At 41.9% G+C, this 21,356-nt stretch overlaps 1 protein-coding gene across 16 annotated transcripts in view; it reads left to right on the top strand.

Annotated features, from left to right (window-relative positions):
- The window catches only part of ZNF280D (zinc finger protein 280D), an 85,743-nt gene extending 69,975 nt beyond the window's left edge, over positions 1 to 15,768 (top strand). For 6 of the 16 annotated variants that reach the window (XM_065558247.1, XM_065558252.1, XM_065558246.1 and 3 more), the window contains 3 exons: positions 4,563 to 4,608; positions 7,620 to 7,675; positions 13,911 to 15,768. In XM_065558247.1, coding sequence (XP_065414319.1) covers positions 4,563 to 4,608; positions 7,620 to 7,675; positions 13,911 to 14,550 — 742 coding nt within the window. In that variant the 3' untranslated portion in view covers positions 14,551 to 15,768. Of the gene's footprint in view, positions 1 to 4,562; positions 4,609 to 5,522; positions 7,397 to 7,619; positions 7,750 to 13,910 lie in introns of those variants that run through there. The other 10 variants (XM_008164041.4, XM_065558250.1, XR_010590716.1 and 7 more) reach the window with 9 other exon arrangements.
- Positions 15,769 to 21,356: the final 5,588 nt, after the last annotated feature.

Below are 21,356 nucleotides of genomic sequence, written 5' to 3'. Positions count from 1 at the left end.
TGCCGCTCCTTCAAGCCGCGAACAAAGAAGGAGCATGAGATCTGACTCCGAGCTCTCCTAATGGAGTCAGCATTGGCCCCGGCACCAGCACGTCGAGCCGACCCCGCCCCGGGCACCGCGTCCTCGGCGCGCAATAGGCAGGGTCCTACAGAAGGTGAAGTCAGACGGGGCGAGAATTATCCTGATAGCCCCAGATTGGGCCCATCAACATTGATATGGGACCTTACTGCAATTCTTGGCGGCCCCCCCCTCGCAGGCTGCCGCTCCGCCCGGACCTCCTCTCCCAGGAGGGAGGTCGTCTCCTCCATCCCAACCTGGCTCCACTCCACCTGACAGCATGGCTGTTCCGTGGCTAGATGCGGAGGATGGGAGGTGTACCGAGGCTGTTAGACGGGTCCTGCTTGAAAGCAGGAAGCCATCCACACGGAGGGCCTACCTGGCTAAGTGGTATCGGTTCTCCTCATGGGCGAGGGAGAGAAGTTCCTCCCCTGCGTCCGCTCCTCTCCAGCTGGTCCTGGACTACCTCCTGTCCCTTAGGACTGAAGGGCTGGCTCCCTCCTCGATCAGGGTGCACCTGGGGGCCATTTCGGGTGGCGGGACAGTCAGTGTTCTCCCACCACACGACTTCCAGGTTTTTAAAGGGTTTGGACAGAGCGTTCCCTTATGCTAGACCCCCGGTTCCTCCTTGGGACCTGAACCTGGTGCTGTCACGCCTCACGGGACCTCCCTTTGAGCCCTTGGCCACTTGCTCCTGGTCCCACTTATCTGAGAAAGTGGCGTTTTTGGTGGCTATCGCCTCAGCCCACAGGGTTTCGGAGCTTAGGGCGCTGACCTCGGATCCCCCGTACACTGTCTTCCATAAGGGGAAGGTCCAGCTTCGCCCGCACCCAGCCTTCCTGCCGAAGGTGGTCTCAGCGTTTCATATGGACCAGGACATTTTCCTGCCAGTCCTGTGTCCTAAGCCCCATTCCTCCAATGAGGAACGACACCTACACATGCTAGATGTACGTAGAGCGCTGGCCTTTTACTTAGATCGAACAAGGCCATTCCGGAAATCCCCTCAGCTTTTTGTTGCTACGGTCGAGCGCATGAGGGGGCAATCGGTTTCCACCCAGCGGATCTCCCGCTGGATTACCTCGTGCATTCGCACCTGTTACGACCTGACAGGGGTTCCCCTGCCTCCTATTGTTAAGGCGCATTCGACGAGAGCCCAGGCCTTGTCAGCGGCCTATGTGGCTCATGTCCCTGTTCAGGACATCTGCAGGGCTGCTACATGGTCCTCTGCCCATACTTTTGCATCGTACTATGCGATCGTCTCCCAAGCAAGGGACGCCGCCGGGTTTGGTAGGGTGGTGCTCCGCCTGGGTAACCCTTAACCTTTATCATTTAGAACTCCTACCCACCTCCGTCAGGAATAGCTTGGAGTCACCTACTGTGGAATACACAGGAGCAATCACTTGAAGAAGAAAGGACAGTTACCCGTTCTGTAACTGGCGTTCTTCGAGATGTGTTGCTCCTGTCTATTCCACGTCCCACCCTCCTTTCCCCTCTGTCGGAGTTGTCTGGCAAGAAGGAACTGAGGGTGGAGGGAGCACGCAGCCCGCTTTATGGCACGATATGTCGGCGCTACTCCAGGGGTCGCAGCGGTGCTCCCCCGCTATGGATGCTGCTAAGGGAAAAACTTCCGGTATTTGTGCACGTGGCGAGCACACACACCTACTGTAGAATAGACACGAGCAACGCATATCGAAGAACACCAGTTATGGAACAGGTAACTGTCCTTTGAAGTAGTTAGATTAGTTTAGTTTAGTTTAGTGAGCCCGTGCCGCGGCATGCCCCGTGCCCCGGGTTTTAAGTTGTACGACACTTGTAGACGACCGATGCCAGTGAGTGATCCGCACACCGACTGTTTATGCTGTCTGGGTGAAACCCATCTCAGCAATTGCTGCAAGATTTGCAGGTCTTTCAAGCCTAGGACCAGGAGAGAAAGAGACATTCGGCTCTGGGCTAACCTGATGGAGTCAGCATTGACCCCAACTCCGGCACGCCATTCCCCAAGTCGGCACCGGATAACGTGGTGTTGGTGCGTGGCGACCCATCGGTGCCATCTACCAGTCGGCACCGCTCCCCGTCCGCGGGGCACGCCAAGAAGGCTCGGAAGAGGCCTTCTCCGCCATGGCACCGGAGCAAAACCGGGGGAGAGGCTAGGCCCATGTTGGGCAGTCCTTGGTCCCTATCAGCCTCCAGGCCTCCGACTCAGGTCGAGCGGAGTAGCCCAGCCCATTCAGAGCAGGCTTCCCCAGATGTCCGGATGCCCTCCACGCCGGAGGCCCTGCAAACGGCTTGGGACGTTATGTCTATGCCGGTACCAGGGGCACCACCAACGCTGGCTCCACGGTCCAGAGGCAAACCATTGCTGGGATCTCCGCAGTCACCCCCGGCTCGCTACCGTTTGTGGTCGAGGGAATGTTCCTGATGCCATTCGCCACCCAGTCACCATCCCATGCATAGTCCACGCCGGTCACCGTCAACCCCCACCAGGTCTGGCTGGGTTCTGACTGACACGGGCTCCAGGCACCGCTCCGCCTCCAGAGACCGAGACAGATGACACCGAAGGTCTTCGTCTCCGAAGGGCTACCATAGCCACTCGCGACACGAACATCGATGCCGTTCCCCTTTGTTGTCTCGCTCCAGGACTCCGCCACAGCACCGCACCCGCAGTGGGTTTTTTACCCACGAAAGCTTATGCCCAAATAAATCTGTTAGTTTTTAAGGAGTTTGATATAGTAGGGAATAAAGATACTGTAAACAAGTATTGAAATTAGTGGCAGAACCCCCACTGACTCCACTCAGAAGAGAATCAACAACTATATCTTTGTGGTATTTAAATTGGTCTGGCCTTTTGACCACATTTTTCTAACTATTGTCTGTGCTTTAGATAAATCATTATTAAAAACACATTTATTATATTCTCTGCATAGAAATCATTAAAACAATGAAGCTGAGCCAAGTAGTAGAGAGATGCCACTTCATTTTTTATTGGTGTTCCTACTCATGATTAAATACTTCAGAGTATTCTAAATCCCTGACTGAAAAGAGTGGTTTTAGTGCGTCATTTATCGTACACAATTTTAACACTTGATTTACTCTGTTTTTCTCATTGTTAATTAGTTTTACATTAATATAATGCTAAGTGCTACAAAAAACAGTATGATCTTTGGTCCCCTTGAATATATATATATGCCACATTCTATATCCTAAATCAGGATGTAATAAATAATCATAAATGGGTTTGCATAATACTAGCAAAGTCATAATTAATACCTACCAAGGTGTTGTTATTAATAAACATAAGTTTTATGATGTCCATTGAGAATGTTTAAAGATTATTGAAATGGTGTTTATTAACACTGTTTTTTTCTTGTATTAGTCAATAGTAGAACGCAATTAGGCTAAATGACATCAGTCATAGTGCTGGTGTTATCTGTTTTTCATAAAATTTAAATGACTGTTTCTTATGCAAGGTATATCGCACATTGTAGAAGCAGTCATTAAGCCTCACTGAGGTCATGAATAATTTAATTCATGATTAATAACATTACTACTCAGGTCTGATAGTAACAGCACCATACGTCAGCTGATTAAAATTGACTTTAATGCAGCATCAACAAAGAAGATATGGCCACAAGCAATTTCTAAAACAAAAAGCCTTTGAAAGGTTAGATTTTATATTAAAACTGATGACTTAACAAGGTTTTACAGGACATATGTACTTCTTGCTCCCTCTGCAGTAGCATTTTCTCATATAAACACAGAAAATCAATCAGGGTGATGTTGTGATAAGCTGTTTAATTAATGTGGGTTTAGAAGTCAATAAATTTAAATAATTTGTAGCTATCTATTGTATGGATTGTGCTTGTGAAGATATTTTTGGGGAAGAATATCCTCTAAGTGATAGTTGAAGGTCAGTTTCAACGTTTTACAAAAAAAACTTTATTCTGAGCTATTGGATGCAATAAATTATACAATTTAAGAAAGACATATGCAATAATTTTGTTGTAGGAATGTTTCTCTTTAATGTCATTGTGTAGCTGTATGAGAGAAACATGTTTTAACTTTGTAAAATATAGCTATTTTTATATATAAATCTTAGGAATTTATTTGGGTAAAATGGTGATTCGGTCATAGTTTGAGAAGTTGATCGTGGGAAAGATGCATCATCTATCATCAAATAGACTTACAGCAACTATTAGCAGAACAGTATTTCTTGAAGTTTTGTGAGACTATTACTTTCCTTTTTTCCATCAATGAAATAAATGGGAAAGGGTCACACGAAACAAGTTTGTGTACAACTTACTACATGTATACAATAAATGTTTTGAGATGTTAAAATATGAAATAGATTTTAAGCCAACTCAGATCCATTTTAACTATAAAAATAGATTTCAAGTTGCTATGGTATTTTTCTTACTGTCAGTATAATATTTGTCCTATTTTCACCTCTATTTTAAATATTAACAGTACAGTATGAAAACTCTGAATCTCAATTCGTTATTCACTAGGTTAAAGGCAACTTCTCTCTCTCTGGTGGAGATTTCAAAGTCTGAGGTAATATTTTATTATAGTCTAAAGATGTCTGCATACAAAATATTTTTGAATGTCTATAATGGTTAACCAACTGGGAAGATACTACTTAAATACATATGTATGCACTGCTGTATAATAAGGTTAGTATGTCCAGGAGACACATTTGTTTTGAAGAATCAAGCCTTGTCCTGCATTGTCATCTGTTTTCAAATGACATAACTAAAATGTCCCTCCAGTCAATGTCCTTTAAATTTGCTATATCTAGAAACTTCCAATTGGCATTCATATACTGATTGGAGTGAAATGCCAATCTAATGAAGCCATTGTTAGTTGCCCTGTGTATACTGCCTAGACTTAATAGAAGTGAGAAAGTGACTTTTAAAAAAAAAATTGCACTCTTTGGCATAGTTAAAACTAAAAATGTTGTTAAAAAAAAAAAAACCTTCAGTCATTCCTTTGCTAGTCTAGACTGCTTTTCCCAGATCTGTTCACAGCTCTGCCCTGCTCTATGTGGAAGGGGGTAGTTGGAGTCTATCACATATACATTCTCATACCACCCACTCTCACTCCCTTAACACCCTGCAGAACGTTCTCCTGTGGGTTGGGATTTGCAGAGTAGTGGGCATACTTGGTGGAATAATGGACATTGTTCTCCCGCTTGCCTTGTTGAGACTCTTCAGAAAAGAGAATCTGCAGTTACAGAAACCCCACTCTTCCAGTGGGTGGAGGGAAAGGCCTAGGACCTGGCACAGACCCTGTTTGTAATTAGTACTTGTTTCCTACAGAACCGTAGTAGATCTACTGGGTCTGGGGACAGAAATGTGCTTCTCTTAAGGTTCTCCAGCGTTTTCTTTGTATGTTTTCATTAAATATTGTTGAAACAGAATATTAAGAATGTATTTTACATGTGTATAATGGGGCCTCATGTATTCCAGGATTCAGCAGCGTGGAATTTGCTGTGGAATTCACCCAATTGCCCTGCAGAATTGTGCTCTAGAACCTCTGCTTTCATTTAAAAACAAAAATTAAATTTCTAGCCCTTATGATTTTTTCCATAGATTCCAAAGCCAGAATGGACCACTGTGATCATCTAGTCTGACCTCCTGTATAGTACAGACCATAGAACTTCCCCAAATTAATTCCTAGAGCATATATTTTAGAAAAACATCCAATCTAGATTTTAAAAGTGCCAGTGATGTAGAATCCACCATGACCCTTGGTAAATTGTTCCAGTGGTTACGTTCACTGTTTAAAAATTTACACCTTATTTCCAGTCTGACTGTCTAGCTTCAACTTCCAGGCGAAGATTGCAGAAGATGCATTACACTGAAAATATGAACAAAGTGCAGACCATTTCTTTGAGGTTTGCAGAGAGCCTGAAGCAGCCCTCAGAGATATGACCTGCCCCTTCAGCTTTGTCGGGGCCTCTTGAATTCTGATTCTATAGCTGTGGAATTGGTTATTTTTCCCCAATGGCATGAAATGTTTTAAATTTTGCTGCAGCCAGGTCCTCAACATTTTGTTTCTTATACTTGCTCTGCCTGGATCTGACTGCAGCTGTATTTTGCTCTCTAGTTTTTCCCTGTCAGGAGGAGTTAACTGGGTTATAGTGCATGCTTTCTGCTCTTTTGATAATATTAGATAATGGGGTCAGAGACCAGAGCTGGAGTCTAATTTACAGCCTGGATCTTGGGGAACCAAAAGCATAGGCTGGCCAGCTAGGTTGCCTTGAGAACTCATTGAGATGAGTTGCTGAAGTTATCTATAAGCTCACCCCTTCCTAGGTAGACATGGGTGGGGAAGGAGGTTCTGTAGCAGGCCAGCTGTACATCATCATGGGATCCGAGGCATGGAGAGTGGAGCCAAGTCACCTGCAGGACATAGTGAAAAATCCATAGTTGAAGATAATCTTTGTTGGAAATAATTTTAGGTCAGTGAGTATGAGCCATCATTGTGTGGTTTTGTTTTGTTTTTTTATATGAGTGAAGGGATCAGAATGAAGGCTATTTAGAACAGATTAACATTGCCATGGAATTTGAAGATGTTTGCTGTAGAATTTGGTCTCATTGTAGCAGAGTCACAGATCCCCATATATCATATGTATTGTATGTTACATATATATATATGAGTAGTATACAATACGAAAACAAAAAAGAAAAAACGATTTGACTAAAAAAAAAGCTCAGTACAAATAATAGAAATTTAGGATACTTTTTTGAACATTACACATTAACAATTTTTCATTTTAAATGCAAAATCCATTTATAATTTTGAACAGTGACCATTATGAGTTAAATTGCCTAATTTTGTCATTTTAGGCCCTGACCCTTCATTGACTTCAATGGGGCTTTGCATGGGCCTAAGGGTCTGCATTATGGCAGATGCTTTTATTAGACTACTTTGGCCATTTCCAAATACCATCATTGGAGCACTCTTTTACTTTTTTACAATTAGTTATTTTATACATGAAAGAATTAGCTCATTTTTATTATGCCTTCCAGTGCTGAAAAATCACTTATCCTATTAAGTTATGATAGTGGACAATTTGTTCTCCTATAAAGCTATCACACTAAGCACTTACAACCAGAGCCTTACAGTTTTATATGAGACAAATTTGTATGTCAGTCTTCCTTATCTAATACATCTCCAATAGATACTGTCCAGGAAGTCCTGTGTAATACTTTAAATTGCATTAACTTCACTTTTGTCTTCCACTGATGGTCAACAAATCTGTAGTTCAGTCTTGATATTCTTCCTCCAAATGAACAACTGTGGGGACTCAGTTCTGCAGACCCTACTCAAGTGAGATGTGAGTGGGTTACGTATATGAATAAGGGTCACAGAAATGTGTGCTAAAAATGTGATCTACGTTTTCTTAACTTGGAAGACTGGTTGCAAGTGTCTGTACTAAGCTATCCACTGGATCTCTACTAACAGATCTGGGGAAATAACAATAAAATTCTTTCTGCTGCACTGCAGTATAATCAGTTGGTCATGGATGTAAAATAAAAAAATATCATTAATTATTACAGCAAAATTCAAGACCTAGTTTGCCTGAAGGAAAAACAGAAACATCGACTTTTGAAAGGTAAATATAAGGAACAGCTGCATCTCTTGAAATTCAAGTACATAAAATAACACATGTGCTGTGTTATTTCTCAGGTAATTGGGAGAAAATATTTTAATTAGTATTTGCATACTGTTAATTTTTTTATGGTAGAAAGTAATTTTTAAATAGCAGATGTTGTGTATTTACTCAACAAGACGTGGAACTTGGGCTGTCGGGCTCCAAAATTTGTGTATTTGTTACAAATTTTAAAGCCTTAATATTTATAAACATACAGTCACATTCAAAAAATAATTCCACCAAAAGACATGTACAAAATACTGAAAAGAAGGATTATTTATTATATTAATGAATCTGAATAGTAAGGGTATTTTCAGGGGAAAAAGTAGAGGGGTAAAATTGGGGAACATGCATTGTAATTAAATAACAAATGTTTTAAAAAACATCAGTATGGCTTCTTAAAAACATATTTTCACACTCGTGAAAAGATACTCTTCAAAATTTGGAGGTTTTTTGTAAAGCAATATATGTGAACTTGTTGGGTAATTAATTGTAACATACAGCAATACACACACATTACTAACTTTAATTCAGACTGGTTACATAAAAATCTGTGAATCAGTAAAACTTGACATGAGTTGTGAAATAATGTACATTTTGATCTGGGCAAAAGGTTGTTGGAAAAGTTCAATTATTTGTACAAAATGTGAATTATTACACCAAAATTATCATCCTGAAGTGGCCTATTGCAGTTATTAATTTACAAAACCATGGTCCTGAAGTAGTCCTTAAAAGTTGTTTGTCTCAAATTTCTACCTTAATTATATTCTTCTATATTCGTACACATTTGTAGTGTCTTGATTTTTAAAGCCTGTATGTACTGTAAGCTTTAATACAAAAGCCTGACAATTACTTTTCCATACATAAAATGTTCTCCCTTGCTTTTCCCTCCTCTGGTCATACCAAAGACCACTTCTGAAGTATGTCTGATACTCTGAAATTTTACTTTCACTTAAAATGCTTGCTTAATAATGGAAATTGGATGGTTCAGGTTTAGCAATGACTACAAAGCCTCTCCTTTGCTAGATCATTGGTTCAAATCCAGCTCAGAGCAGTAATAAATCATTCTAATCTTGATACATTAGACAATTGTGTATCATATTAACTAGCTTCTCCCTGCCTCCCCATCTGTATTTGTTGCAAATTTCTGCTTTGTAATGACACATCTATTCAAGTTTGAAAATAGTTCAGTGGCCTAGAGGAAATGAGTTGGTTGAGTCCGTCTAGTTCCTAGTGCACAGATCTTAACATGATGAAAACCACCACTATGATTATATATTTTTTAAATATAGAAAACTGGGGCAAAGTACCTCTGGTATCAATCATTTTTTAATCCTCCAAATTTGTTGATCTCTGTTTGATTTAAGCCAAGATATAACATAGCATTGACTAGTTTTGTCTGTTGACAATATCCTCTTGGCAGTTGTCAGGAGTCCATATTGATCCTTTTTAGTTTCATCAGCAGCCTTGATACCATTGCTCAAGTCACCTTGCTCTCTCAGACTCATCAATGATCTAGTTTTTTCCCATGTTTCACAATTCAGCAAAAGTTTTAACATGGCTCCATGGTCAGGCTTTTGAGTGAGAACTCAAGCATGACCATAAAACCCATTCCCTTTTTATATCTCTTCTTTCAAACAAGAGGGTTGTTTACCTTTCCTTGGGACAGACTATAGGAATCTTCCCAGAAAATGAAAAATCCCCAAATGTTCAAAATAAAACAAAGAGAAGATCAAATGAACTCATAAAAGTTTCAAAAAGCAAGTATATGTAGAGTTGTTTCCCTATTATCCCCTAGCGAGACCCAAATCCTTAAAATTACAAGAGAGATTTAAAAACAACAACAGCAACGCTTCAAATTTCTAGAGTTCTGTAACTCTGTTTCTCTAAGCTGTTAGTCTTGGCTCTTTAACTTATGTCTTAGGTTAGCCCCTGATTTTGGATTCCTCTTACTGTCAAAACTAGCTACTTTAGGGCCACATGTCAACTTGCTCATTACCATAGTGCGTTCTTGGTATTCTCATCTGGACACGAAGGGTTATGCAAGCATACAACTCCAGGAAGTGAATACTTGTTTTCATTGTATGGTAGCCAGCTGGCTAACTGTATTTACTCAAAACCTTCCTTCTCTCTGGAAGATTGCAGTTTTTCCTCTTTTTTCCCCTCACATCGACAGTTAGCTGTTTCTTTACATGCACATTTGTCAAAATAGTTAGCTTACAGGATATTTCATTCCTTGAAGTATCAGACAGAAGGCTATTCTTTTTCAGCCACAGCCTTACTAACAAAATGACAATTTTTCATATTTATTTCTCAATACCAAATAGTATTTTTGACTCAATGTCTTAATTTGTCACAAACCACTAGGTTTTGTTGACACATCTGCAATCCTTGGTCAAGGTAGATGGTATTGCTTTAGAGACATTGTATGTCTTTTTATCTGAGGGGGTCACCATTTGTTTTGGGTAACTAAATGCCTTTGCTGCAAGAGGTCTTTCTGAGTGAATTTGCAAAATTATTGTTAATCTTACACCCTTCAGTTCAACATGTATAAATAAACTAGTAGTAGGATATATAAATTTGTCAGTGTGCTGATGACACACAGCTTTATCCATTTCTTCATCAGTATCAAATGATGCATAGGCTGCTTTCCAGTGCCTGGCCAAAATTGAGCTTGGATGAAAACAAATGCATAGGGGTTCAGTCTGGAAAAGGTGGAGAATTTGATGCTTGAGGGATATGTGAGATTTTGAGAGCTTGGAGTGATTGGTCTTGCCCATTTTATTGAGGGTATATTCACATTTTAAGAGATTCTCACTTTGGACCTGTTCTTATACTCCTGCGTGCTCTTGGAATCCCAGGTGGATCAGTATGGAGTATCTTTTTTCATCACTTTGTAGCTACAGCTGGTCCAGAATGAGGGTGCTAGCTTGTTAGGCAGTATTAACTATAGCAAATATATTACACCATTTCTCCAGGAACTGTCATAGGCATTAACTTCAATCTGTAAACCTGTACATGACTTAAGTCTTGATTATCTGAGAGACAATCTTTCTTTTCTTGTTCCAGCAGCGTGGTCAAGGTCAACTGGAGCAATCATGCTAAAAAAAACTAGATTTTAAGCATCAAGACACAGAAGATATGATATTCTGAATGTAGAGTCCTTAACTCTGGAACATGTTGCATCCACTAGCTCATGCAAACCTCTTTTCTCAAATCTTTCCTGGAAGAGTTGGGATAGGGTAGGAATTTATTTGTTTGGGAGAAGGTCCTGTCCTTGAAGGTTCTTAAACAATAAGCAAAAATTGTATGTTACATTTTTTATGTAGAGGTTTAGACTTGTTACGGTGCATTTTATAAAAATGAAATATAAATTTAACCTTTGTTGGCAATCTCAGTGGAGGAAGGGTTTTAATGGGCGGCTTCTGAATGAATCCCTCCAGAGTATGAGTAAAACACATTGGTGTGGCAGTGTTGGGGTGCTTACATTACAACTGGCTGTGCTGTTTCTAGTGTCTGGATAAATATTATTGGTTGCTGAATTCTTATCAGTTTTATATCCTGCACAAGAAAGTTCACTTTGCTTTTGTTTTTTTAATAAATATTCCTGGTGTAGCTTCTTAAGTGAAAGTAAAACTTGAAAGCAGAGCAACTTCTCAATTTTGTAATAAGTAATATCTGGGCTAGAATAATACTGCAGCTTTTAATCAGAATCCCCTCCTCACCCACCATCCCCCCAAAATCCCTCTTATTCTCCCTCACACATCTCTTGGCTGTATATATCAGAGTTCAGGGATTGTTTTCAATTTAAGTTTTAGATTTGAGGGTTTTGTATGTACATGTTGAGTTCTAAGTATTGTGACAAAGTTCCTCCTCTATCTTGGTGGGTCCTGCGCTTATTGGCGGATTTTCTTGCCTCAGAGATTCACCATGTGGGTTGGGGAACAGCCCAGAGACCTTCCCCTCTGGAAGAACCCACAGTCCAGGTCAATTGGGAGATTTCAGGGGAACCCGGGCCCGCCCTCTACTCCGGGTTCCAGCCCAGGGCCCTGTGGACTGCAGCTGTCTATAGTGCCTCCTGTAACAGCTGCATGACCGCTACAACTCCCTGGGCTACTTCCCCATGGCCTCCTCCAAACACCTTCCTTATTCTCACCACAGGACCTTCCTCCTGGTGTCTGATAACGCTTGTGCTCCTCAGTCCTCCAGCAGCTCACTCTCAGCTCCTTGCGCCTCTTGCTCCCAGCTCCTCACACTCACACACTACAAACTGAAGTGAGCTCCTTTTAAAACCCAGGTGCCCTGATTAGCCTGCCTTAATTGATTCTAGCAGCTTCTTCTTAATTGGCTCCAGGTGTCCTAATTAGCCTGCCTGCCTTAACTGGTTCTAGCAGCTTCCTGATTACTCCAGTGCAGCTCCTGCTCTGGTCACTTAGGGAACAGAAAACTACTCATCCAGTGACCAGTATATTTGCCCCCTACCAGACTCCTGTACCCCACTGGTCTGGGTCTGTCACAGTATGTAATTCAGTTTTTATTTGGGGAATATTGATTTCCCTGGCTATTTTAGAACAGTGCATCTGATTTTTTTAAAAAGCGACAGTAATACAAGGTGCAGCCAATATCAACTTTGTATATAAACCTTATCTATGTTATGGCTTGGATTTTATTATGGAGTCATAGAGTTTTAAGGGCAGAAGGGACTACTAGGTCATCTGTTCTATCCTCCTGTATACCACAGGCCACCAACACCACCTACCACTCGCACATTAAACCTAACAATGGAAATGAGCCCAAACTAAATTAGACCCATAAGAGACTAAAATATTATGCACCTGAGGCCGAGAATAGGGGTGACCAAGGTGCACCAATGGTTGAGGCCCCTGCAATGGCAGGGAAATGATTAAATGAGATAAACCCCGATAATCCTGGCAAGTTACCCACACTCTCACTCTGCAGAGGCAGGTGAAAAAAATCCAAGATCATTGCTGATCTGACTTGGGCAGGAAATTCCATCCCAACCCTGTGTATGGTGATCAGTTAGACCCTGAGAACGTGAGCAAGAATCAGCTATCCAAGCACCAGACAAAGATAATGCTTAACACCTTAAAGCCCAGGCCCACCTCACCCAGTGTTCTATTTCCAATGGCAGCCATTCCTGATGATTCAGAAGAAGGAGATAGGGAAAAAAAACGACCTCCCAGAATACTTTGAGAGGGAATACCTTCATGACCCCTGCTGGTGGCTGGCTGAAACATGAAGCATGAATTTTTAGGAAAATAACAAGTAAACCAGAAGTGAACCCTGCAACAGTTGAGCCCTGCTCCCCCCCGCCTTTCCCCATCACAAGCAACCCTATTACACAATAGCACTCATAAATTTGTCCAGTTCTCTTAAAACTAATTAAGTTGCTTGCCCCCACTTTCCTATTGGATGCTGTTCCAGAACATCTGATGGTTAGAAACCATCTTCTAATTTCCACCCTGAATTAGTTTGTGACCAGTTTATATCCATTTGTTCTTGTTCCAATATTGTCCCTTTAGCATAAATAGCTAAACAGACTTTTATGGAAAGGTTTTCCTTGACTTGACTTAGATAATTCAGTACCTTTCTTTTAATTTAAAATACAGTTTTACTGTGAAAAGTGATATAAAACATGCCACCTTTTCTGCTCAGTAGGTCTGCTCCTTGTGTGAATTCAGATTCAAAGCAGCTCACTTTAATGACAAAAACAAGTTTTTATTGCTTTGTATTCCTATTAACACCGCAGAGCCAATCAGACTAAGATGGAGTGAACTGGATTCTATTTCTTTTGCATCATCTACAGAATTATTTACTAAATTCCAATCAGTTATACCTGCATCAGTCCAGTTTAGATAATGTGATGATAGGTGTCACTGAGAGTATAATTTGAAAAACCATTGTGTTGCACAGGTATAGCTAAGGGCCTAATTTGGCCTGAAAGATCTTTATTACTGGCAATGATTTGAAGGAAGGAAAGAACTCAGCTGTTAGATGCAAGGCTGAGTTTGCAGGGCTAGCAGTTGTGGGGGCACTTTCTACTTGATATGAAGGTCAGTAAGAGATGACAAGTATGGAACTCTACAGTGACATTTTTAGTCACTTTGCAGAGTAGACCCATATGTTAAAACATTTGTTATGATGGCTGAGAAATAAGTGGATATTTTTTTCCCAGCAGACAAGCAAATAACTCTTCAGAGGAAACAAAAAAAGAATGCAATGGAAATCCAACTAACAATGGCTCATCAGTTGAAAAGAGTGAAGAAAGTACATCATCAAATATGGAAAATGACTCCAATCTAGTACTCCAGGACAACTATTCAAGAAACTCGTCATGTGAGACAACAATATGTTGTGTTTCAGATAATAATGATCAAGTCATAGAGGAGAAACAAAAAAAACATATTTGTAATGAAACTGAATTGAAAATTTGCCAAAGTTCAGAGAATGCTATCTTGAATGACCAGACTAAAGAAGGTAGCTTGGATGAAACTAGGCTTGCAGCTTTGAACACAAAGGACTTAAAACTGACATTGGGTGAAGATGTTAGTTTTGAGCAGTTTTTGAGAAAAAGAGATGAACCTGAATCTGTTAGTTCTGACATTAGCGAGCAAGGCAGTATTCATTTGGAGCCTTTGACTCCATCAGAGGTACTTGAGCATGAAGCTACTGAGATCCTTCAAAAAGGTAATGTTGCACCTTCATCAAAGAAAGCTGAACTAGTTTCTGAACAAACAGATGACATTCCTAAAGGAAGCAGTCCTAGCAGAATGGAGACAACTGTAAACCAGACAGATGAGAATGAAGCAAGCTGAAATTAAACTAACTTCATTCAGTATAAAGTAGTATGCTGTATAAATTATGGTAAGAACACCATGGACCATTCCTGATGGGTATGCTTATTGATGCCGATTCAGAGTATTAAGATAGAAAAATAAAAGGGTAGATGTTGTATATGAAGAAAGCAGTTTAGTAACAAAATATTACAAAGAATAGCACATTGGCATATATCTCCAAGAGATAGGAAGAGGATATGTTTTACTAGTCTGGCACTTGAAAATGGAAAAAAAAATCATTTTCACAATGGTGTTGCCTACAATAAAGTGGTTTGTTACCCAAGAGCAAAAGATTGAGATTATTGTTGTGTGTGAAGATAGTCTCCATGTGGAAATCTTAGAATCACAAGGATTAAGTAAACTGACTGCTGAAATAGAGCATGCTCACAACAATGGTGCATTCGCCTATTGACAGTTTGGATAAATAGAAACCTACTTTGGATTTGATGTCACATTCCTGTCTGTCAAAGCATGTAAACAGAACTAAATGAATCTATGCACCTCTGTACAGGTGTAATCTTGCCAGGTTGTAAGCTTACCTTAAACTTTCAGTGAAAGTGGAAATTACAATATAAATACATATATGTGAGATTTCTCAGTGTGCAAGCTGTGCAGATTTACCTGACGTACTAGTTGTATAAAGTAGGGCAATACTGCTCAAAGTACTGTAGCTGTTAGGCCATTACAGTTATTTTAATGATTTTTTATTAGTGATAGACCCATATGAATGGTCTTCAAGTGAAACCAAAGTACGGTTTAATGCAGAAACTGTTTTAAAAAAATGAACTGGAAACAGACAGGCATGTATTCTGCCATTTTGCAGCTGCTGCTTGCTAACTGTTACAAAAAAGACTCAAGGGCATATAAAGCAGAGATGTATAATTTGATTTCAGGACTTTTTGTAGTCTAACTTATGTACAAGAAGATGGCTGCTGAAACGATTTTGGGGCGGTTTTTTGGGGGGGTTTTTGGTTTTTTTTTTGCTATGTAGTTAGCAGCTAGGTATAGGAATGCATAATATGATTAACAGTAGCTTGCTTTGAAATATTAACAAAACTTCATTAAAATGCTCCATTTGAATCCTTTACAATGTGCATTTGACTCTTTCAGTTTTGTTTTTAATGAATGTTAAATGTTTTGAATAGCTATTAAAACACTGCTGTAAATATTACTTTTTTGAGTAAATATTTGCAACAATATTTGTCTTCGTGAATAATTTTACTTTTCAGGTAATTAATTTGTTTGTAAATAGTCTTTCAGTTTCTTTAAACATTTAGTTGCAGGTTCCAAAAGCTATCGTCTATTCTTGTTTGATTTCATCTTAAAATTAGTGAGTTGAGAAATATTTTAAGTGTTTTGAAATTTAATGAGCAAGTGCCTATACATACACATTATTCCCGTTTCAATATATTGGAACAGGATATGCTGCTACTTTAAAGTTTGAGGAGGAACTCTGCTGGGCCAACAGTACCCAAACTGGTTCCTGTGAGGAAATTCCATTGCCTCACAATGTAGCATTAGCCAGGACTAGCAAGGGTTTAAATAAGTACATTGATTTAGCAGCCTGGGCCTTGTTAATCTCTCAGTTTGGCCTGGTCTACACTGGGGGCAGTGGGGGGGAGATCGACCTAAGATACGCAACTTCAGCTACGAGAATAGCATAGCTAACGTCGATGTATCTTAAGTCGACTTACCTCGCGTCCTCACAGCGTGGGGTTGACGGCAGAGCGATCGGGGATTGATTTATTGCGTCTACACTAGACGCGATAAATCGATCCCCAATAGATAGATTGGCGGGTAGTGTAGATGTACCCTTAGAAACAGTAGTCTTGCTGTGACTGAGAAAGCTCAAGACCAGCCAGCTCACAAGTAAGGATGCTATCTTAGATTATCGAGTTCTCTTGGTGCTATTAAATATAAACAGTATTTCCAATCTCCAGCATTCCAAAATTGTGCACCAGACTCCAAAAAACATGAGCCTTAATCATGATTTTGAAAAATAATAAATGTTGGATTCTTTTTGCTTGCCTTCCTGGTCTTGAGTGTTTGGGATCTACATTTTCAAGTTTTTTTCCTCAACCATAAGTAGTGGAAACGTTGTTTTTAACGGAAGCTGAGATCCTCACTTAATTGGATGATTCCAATATCTGGGGCTTCAAGAAAAACACCAGATATTACAAGACTTGTGTTAAGGGAGTATTTCTTCACACTACACACAGTCAAACTGTGGAATTCTTTCCCAGAGGATGTTGTGAAGGCCAAGACTATAACAGGGTTCAAAAAAGAACTAGATAAATGCATGGAGGATAGGTCCATCAATGGCTATTAGCCAGGATGGTCAGGGATGGTGTCCCTAACCTTTGTTTGCCAGAAGCTCGGAATGGGCTACAGGGGATGGATCACTTGATGATTACCTGTTCAGTTCATTCCCTCTGGGGCATCTGGAATTGGCTACTGTGAGAAGACAGGATACTGGGCTAGCTGGACCTTTGGTCTGACCCATTATGGCCGTTCTTATGTTCTTATGATAAAGTTTGTGAGAGTTTGGCAATTCTGTGTATATATATTAATAATAAAATATCTGGGAAAGGCAATTCTCTACACTGTGGACTTGTTATATCTTGTTATAACTGCTGCTGTTAAAGACTGTGAAGAAACAGTGGACCTGTGCAAAACAGACCCATGGTGAGTGGTTGGTGGTGATGGTAACTTTTCCACTAACAGCCTAAAATAAACAGAGCATCCCAAAAAAGGGGCAGTGGGGAAGTCAATCAACCAAAAGGCTTACTATGTTTGTTACTGAAGGGGAGCCTGAGCTTATTCACAGTATAGAAAACCATGAGCAGACAATCCAAACAGATAATTTAATAGTTTTTCTTTTTTTTTTTTTTCTTTTTTTTTTTGTCTGCTTCATGCAAATAGTATGACTTTAAGTTGAAACCCTGATAGACATGGCTGTTGGAAAAGTTTATTAAGTTGGTATGTTGTGATACCACTATCTTTAATTAGCTAGCTATCATGCTTGTTTTTTATTATTGTATTTACTTAAGATAAATTTGTCTACAAAAGTTTGATTTAAATTATAGGAATTTGGAAAAATAAATGACTGACGTCCAGAAGCCGGCTTGTATGAGAAGAGGAAACAAAATTGTCATATTGAAAAGACCTGAGTTATTTGGAGAAAATATATATGTACTCAAAGATATTAACATGAAAATATTGTATATATGGCTTACACAGTATTTCCATCCTTGTGGAGAATCCATTTGTGTACAGAAGGTAATAGTCATCTAAGGAAAAACAAATATTTAACATTGGAACAGTAATCAAGAGGGGTGGGAGGGAGGAGAGAGAAATTTGCATGTCCTTGCAAAACAATCAAAGCACTTTTTGTCAATGGGCAACTGAGAGATACCCTGAGAGCTTCATGTGAAAGGCAAGTACTGTCCTATAGTACTTCTATCAGGAGAAAAGGGTGACATAGAGTTCAACTTTCTCCAATAGTAGTAGCATGTGTTGGCTTTTCAATAACTTAAAAATACTGACTTGGGGAGATGAAATTCCATAATGTATTTGGAATTTTTCTGTAGGGCAGTTAATTTGTTATATGACTAAGGCCACTTCAAAAAATGGAAAAATGCAATATTTGATTGATGTTTTTTTCTTAGGAAGAAAAATTTAAACTTTAGTTTGCTAAATTTATAAAAATCAAAGTTTATAAAAATCAAGTTGTCATAAATAGTTTTCTTCAAGTGACAGTCCCTATGTGTATTCCACACATGGATATGCATGCGCACCACACGCCCAAGTCCAGAATTTCTTCAAAGCAGTGTCCATTAACCAGCATGTGCACAGCAGCTCTCCTCGTGCTCCTGACCAAGAGTATAAGAAGCACTGTGGGTCAATGCCTTCTTACTGCCACGTGGCCTGAGTCAGAATCATATTCTCCTCTACTCTGTAGAGTTTGTAAGTAAAAAGATTTGTAAGTAGTAGGGCTGTCAAACTATTTAAAAAATGAATCGCGATTTAAAAAATGAATCACAATTAATTGCACCTTTAAACAATAATAGAATACCATTTATTTAAATATTTTGGATGTTTTCTACATTTTCAAATATATTGATTTCAGTTACAACACAGAATATAAAGTGTACAGTACTCACTTTATATTTATTTTTGATTACAAGTATTTATACTGTAAAAAACGAAATAAATAGTATTTTTCAATTCACCTAATACAAGTACAGTAATGCAATCTCTTTATCATGAAAGTTGAACTTATAAATGTAGAATTATGTACAAAAAATAACTGCATTCAAAAATAAAACAATGTAAAACTTTAGAGCCTACAAGTGCATTCAATCCTATTTCTTGTTCAGCCAATCGCTCTGACAAACAAGTTTGTTTTTCATTTGCAAGAGATAATGCTGCTTGCTTCTTGTTCGCGTGGCACTGTCGCAGCCAGTGTCGCAAGATATTTACATGCCAGATGCGCTAAAGATTCATATGTTCCTTCATGCTTCAGCCACCATTCCAGAGGACATGTGTCCATGCTGATAACAGGTTCTGCTCAATAACAATCCAAAGCAGTGCAGACCGACGCATGTTCATTTTCATCATCTGAGTCAGATGCCACCAGCAGAAGGTTGATTTTCTCTTTTGGTGGTTCAGATTCTGTAGTTCTTCTTCGAGTGCTTGCTCATATCCATTCCATTAGGTGTGCGCGCGCCGCGTGCACGATCGTCGGAAAATTTTCTACCCTAGCAACACCGGCGGGTCGGCTGTGGAGCCCCCTAGAGTGGCGCCTTCATGGCGCTGAATATATACCCCAGCCGACCCGGCGCCCCCTCAGTTCCTTCTTACCGCCCCTGACGGTCGTTGGAACTGTGGAGTGCGGCATAGCTGTTCTCCACTCTCCCTAGCTTAGTTAGTTATTCACAGTTATAGTTATAGTTCTAGTTGTTTATAGTTAAATAGTTAAATAGTTTTTAAAAGTTGTTCTAGTTGTTATAGTAGTTCAGGGGATTAAGGGGGTCGTCTCCCCCTTTCTCCCCCGGCCGCGGGGCCGGGCTCATGCCCAACGCTCCCGGCTTCAAGCAGTGCGCCTCCTGCGCTAAGCCTATGCCCACGAGCGACCCGCACGACTCCTGTCTGAAGTGCCTGGGAGAGTCCCATCAAACAGATAAGTGCAAGATCTGTAAGGCCTTCAGACCAAGGACCAAGAAGGAGCGGGACTTTCGGCTCCGGCAACTCCTTATGGAGGCGGCACTTAGTCTGGACACTCCATCAACGAGTCAGGCCCCGGCACCTAGCACCTCGGTGCGCAGTGCCCCGGCGGCACCGGCCATGCCGACCACGCGAGTGGCGTCGGACAAGCCTCCCCGGCACCGGACCTCGTCGGCACCGCAAGCACAACAAGTGCCTCGGCGCCGGTCATTATCCCCAGGGCATAAAAAAGCCCATAAGACGGGGACCTCCGTGCCGAAGACGCCGGCTCCCCCAGTGCCGGGGGTAGAGCCGCGTCCGCCTGTGGAGCACCGGAAACAGGTGCCTCCAGCACCGTCGACTCCGGCGCCGAGGCCGTTGAGTCCGGTGCAGATAGCGTCTCCACCGAGACCGGCGGTGATACAGTGCCTCCCGTCGACTCCAGAGACCTTCGCGGCGGCGAGAGACTTAATAGCTCTCACGGAGCCGGCACCGCCTCAACCACTGGCACCGCAGGCACCGTTGACTCGTCCGGTCCAGTCTAGGGGGAAACCTGCCTTGATGCGCCCTCCATCGCAAGGGCTGGAACCACGGCACCGGTCCAGGTCCCGAAGCAGGTCCCCACGCCGCTCGCAGTCCCGGCGCCGAATATCACCTCGGCACCGGTCGTACTCGCGGCCAAGATCTTCGTCGCGGCACCGCTCTACGTCTCGGCACCGCTATGATCGTCGGCACCGATCAACATCGAGACGTAGTTCTCGGCACCGCCACGATCGACGCTCGACGTCGAGAGGCCGCTCCCGGCACCGGGCCTACTCCAGGTCATCGTCGAGGTCCAGATCCGACTCCCGGCACCGACGAGGTCATCGGCACCGGTCGCGGTCCCGGCACCGATCACCGGCACCGCGTAGAGATAGAACATCTCCGGACCGGCACCGCAGCCAACGGGATTCGTCTCGACGCTCTCGGCACCGCCATGGCCATCGAGATCGGTGTCCCGCTCCTCTGAGGACCTATCGAGATCGGCATACCCCCCTCAGGGGCAAGCCGAGGAACAGGATTTGGGCCATTGGCAGGAGATAACAGAGGACCATACTCATGGCCCATCTCACTGGTCGTTCTGGACCCCGTGGGCGTACCATCAGGCGCAAGGGGCTCCGATAGCTTCGACCTCTCGCTCGGGTCACTCCGTTAGAAGGGCCCCGGAGTCCACCATCTCTCGGCCTCCGCCAGGGGGCATGGAGGCTTCCGTGCCCGCACCACCTGACGTCCTGGACCCAAGCGCAGGTGATGCTCCGGCCCAGGAGCAGGGAGACCAGGACCCTCCCTTGGATCCTGTACCACCGGAGGCATCTTCCTCTTCCTCTCCGGATGAGGCAGTGGCGGGCACATCGTGCACAGGTCCACCTCCAATAGATCTTCGGGCTCACCAGGATCTCCTGCGTAGGGTGGCCCGTAATATGGACCTGCAGGCGGAGGAGATAGTGGAGGTGCAGGACCCCATCGTGAATATCCTCGCAGCGGATGCCCCATCGAGGGTGGCGTTACCCCTGATCCGCACTATACAAGCGAATGCAACT

The sequence above is a fragment of the Chrysemys picta genome, chromosome 10, assembly GCF_011386835.1.
Source record: "Chrysemys picta bellii isolate R12L10 chromosome 10, ASM1138683v2, whole genome shotgun sequence".
Taxonomy (NCBI): Eukaryota; Metazoa; Chordata; order Testudines; family Emydidae; genus Chrysemys; species Chrysemys picta.
The sequence above is the reverse complement of the archived record's forward strand: the minus strand, read 5'-3'. Positions and strand labels throughout refer to the sequence as shown.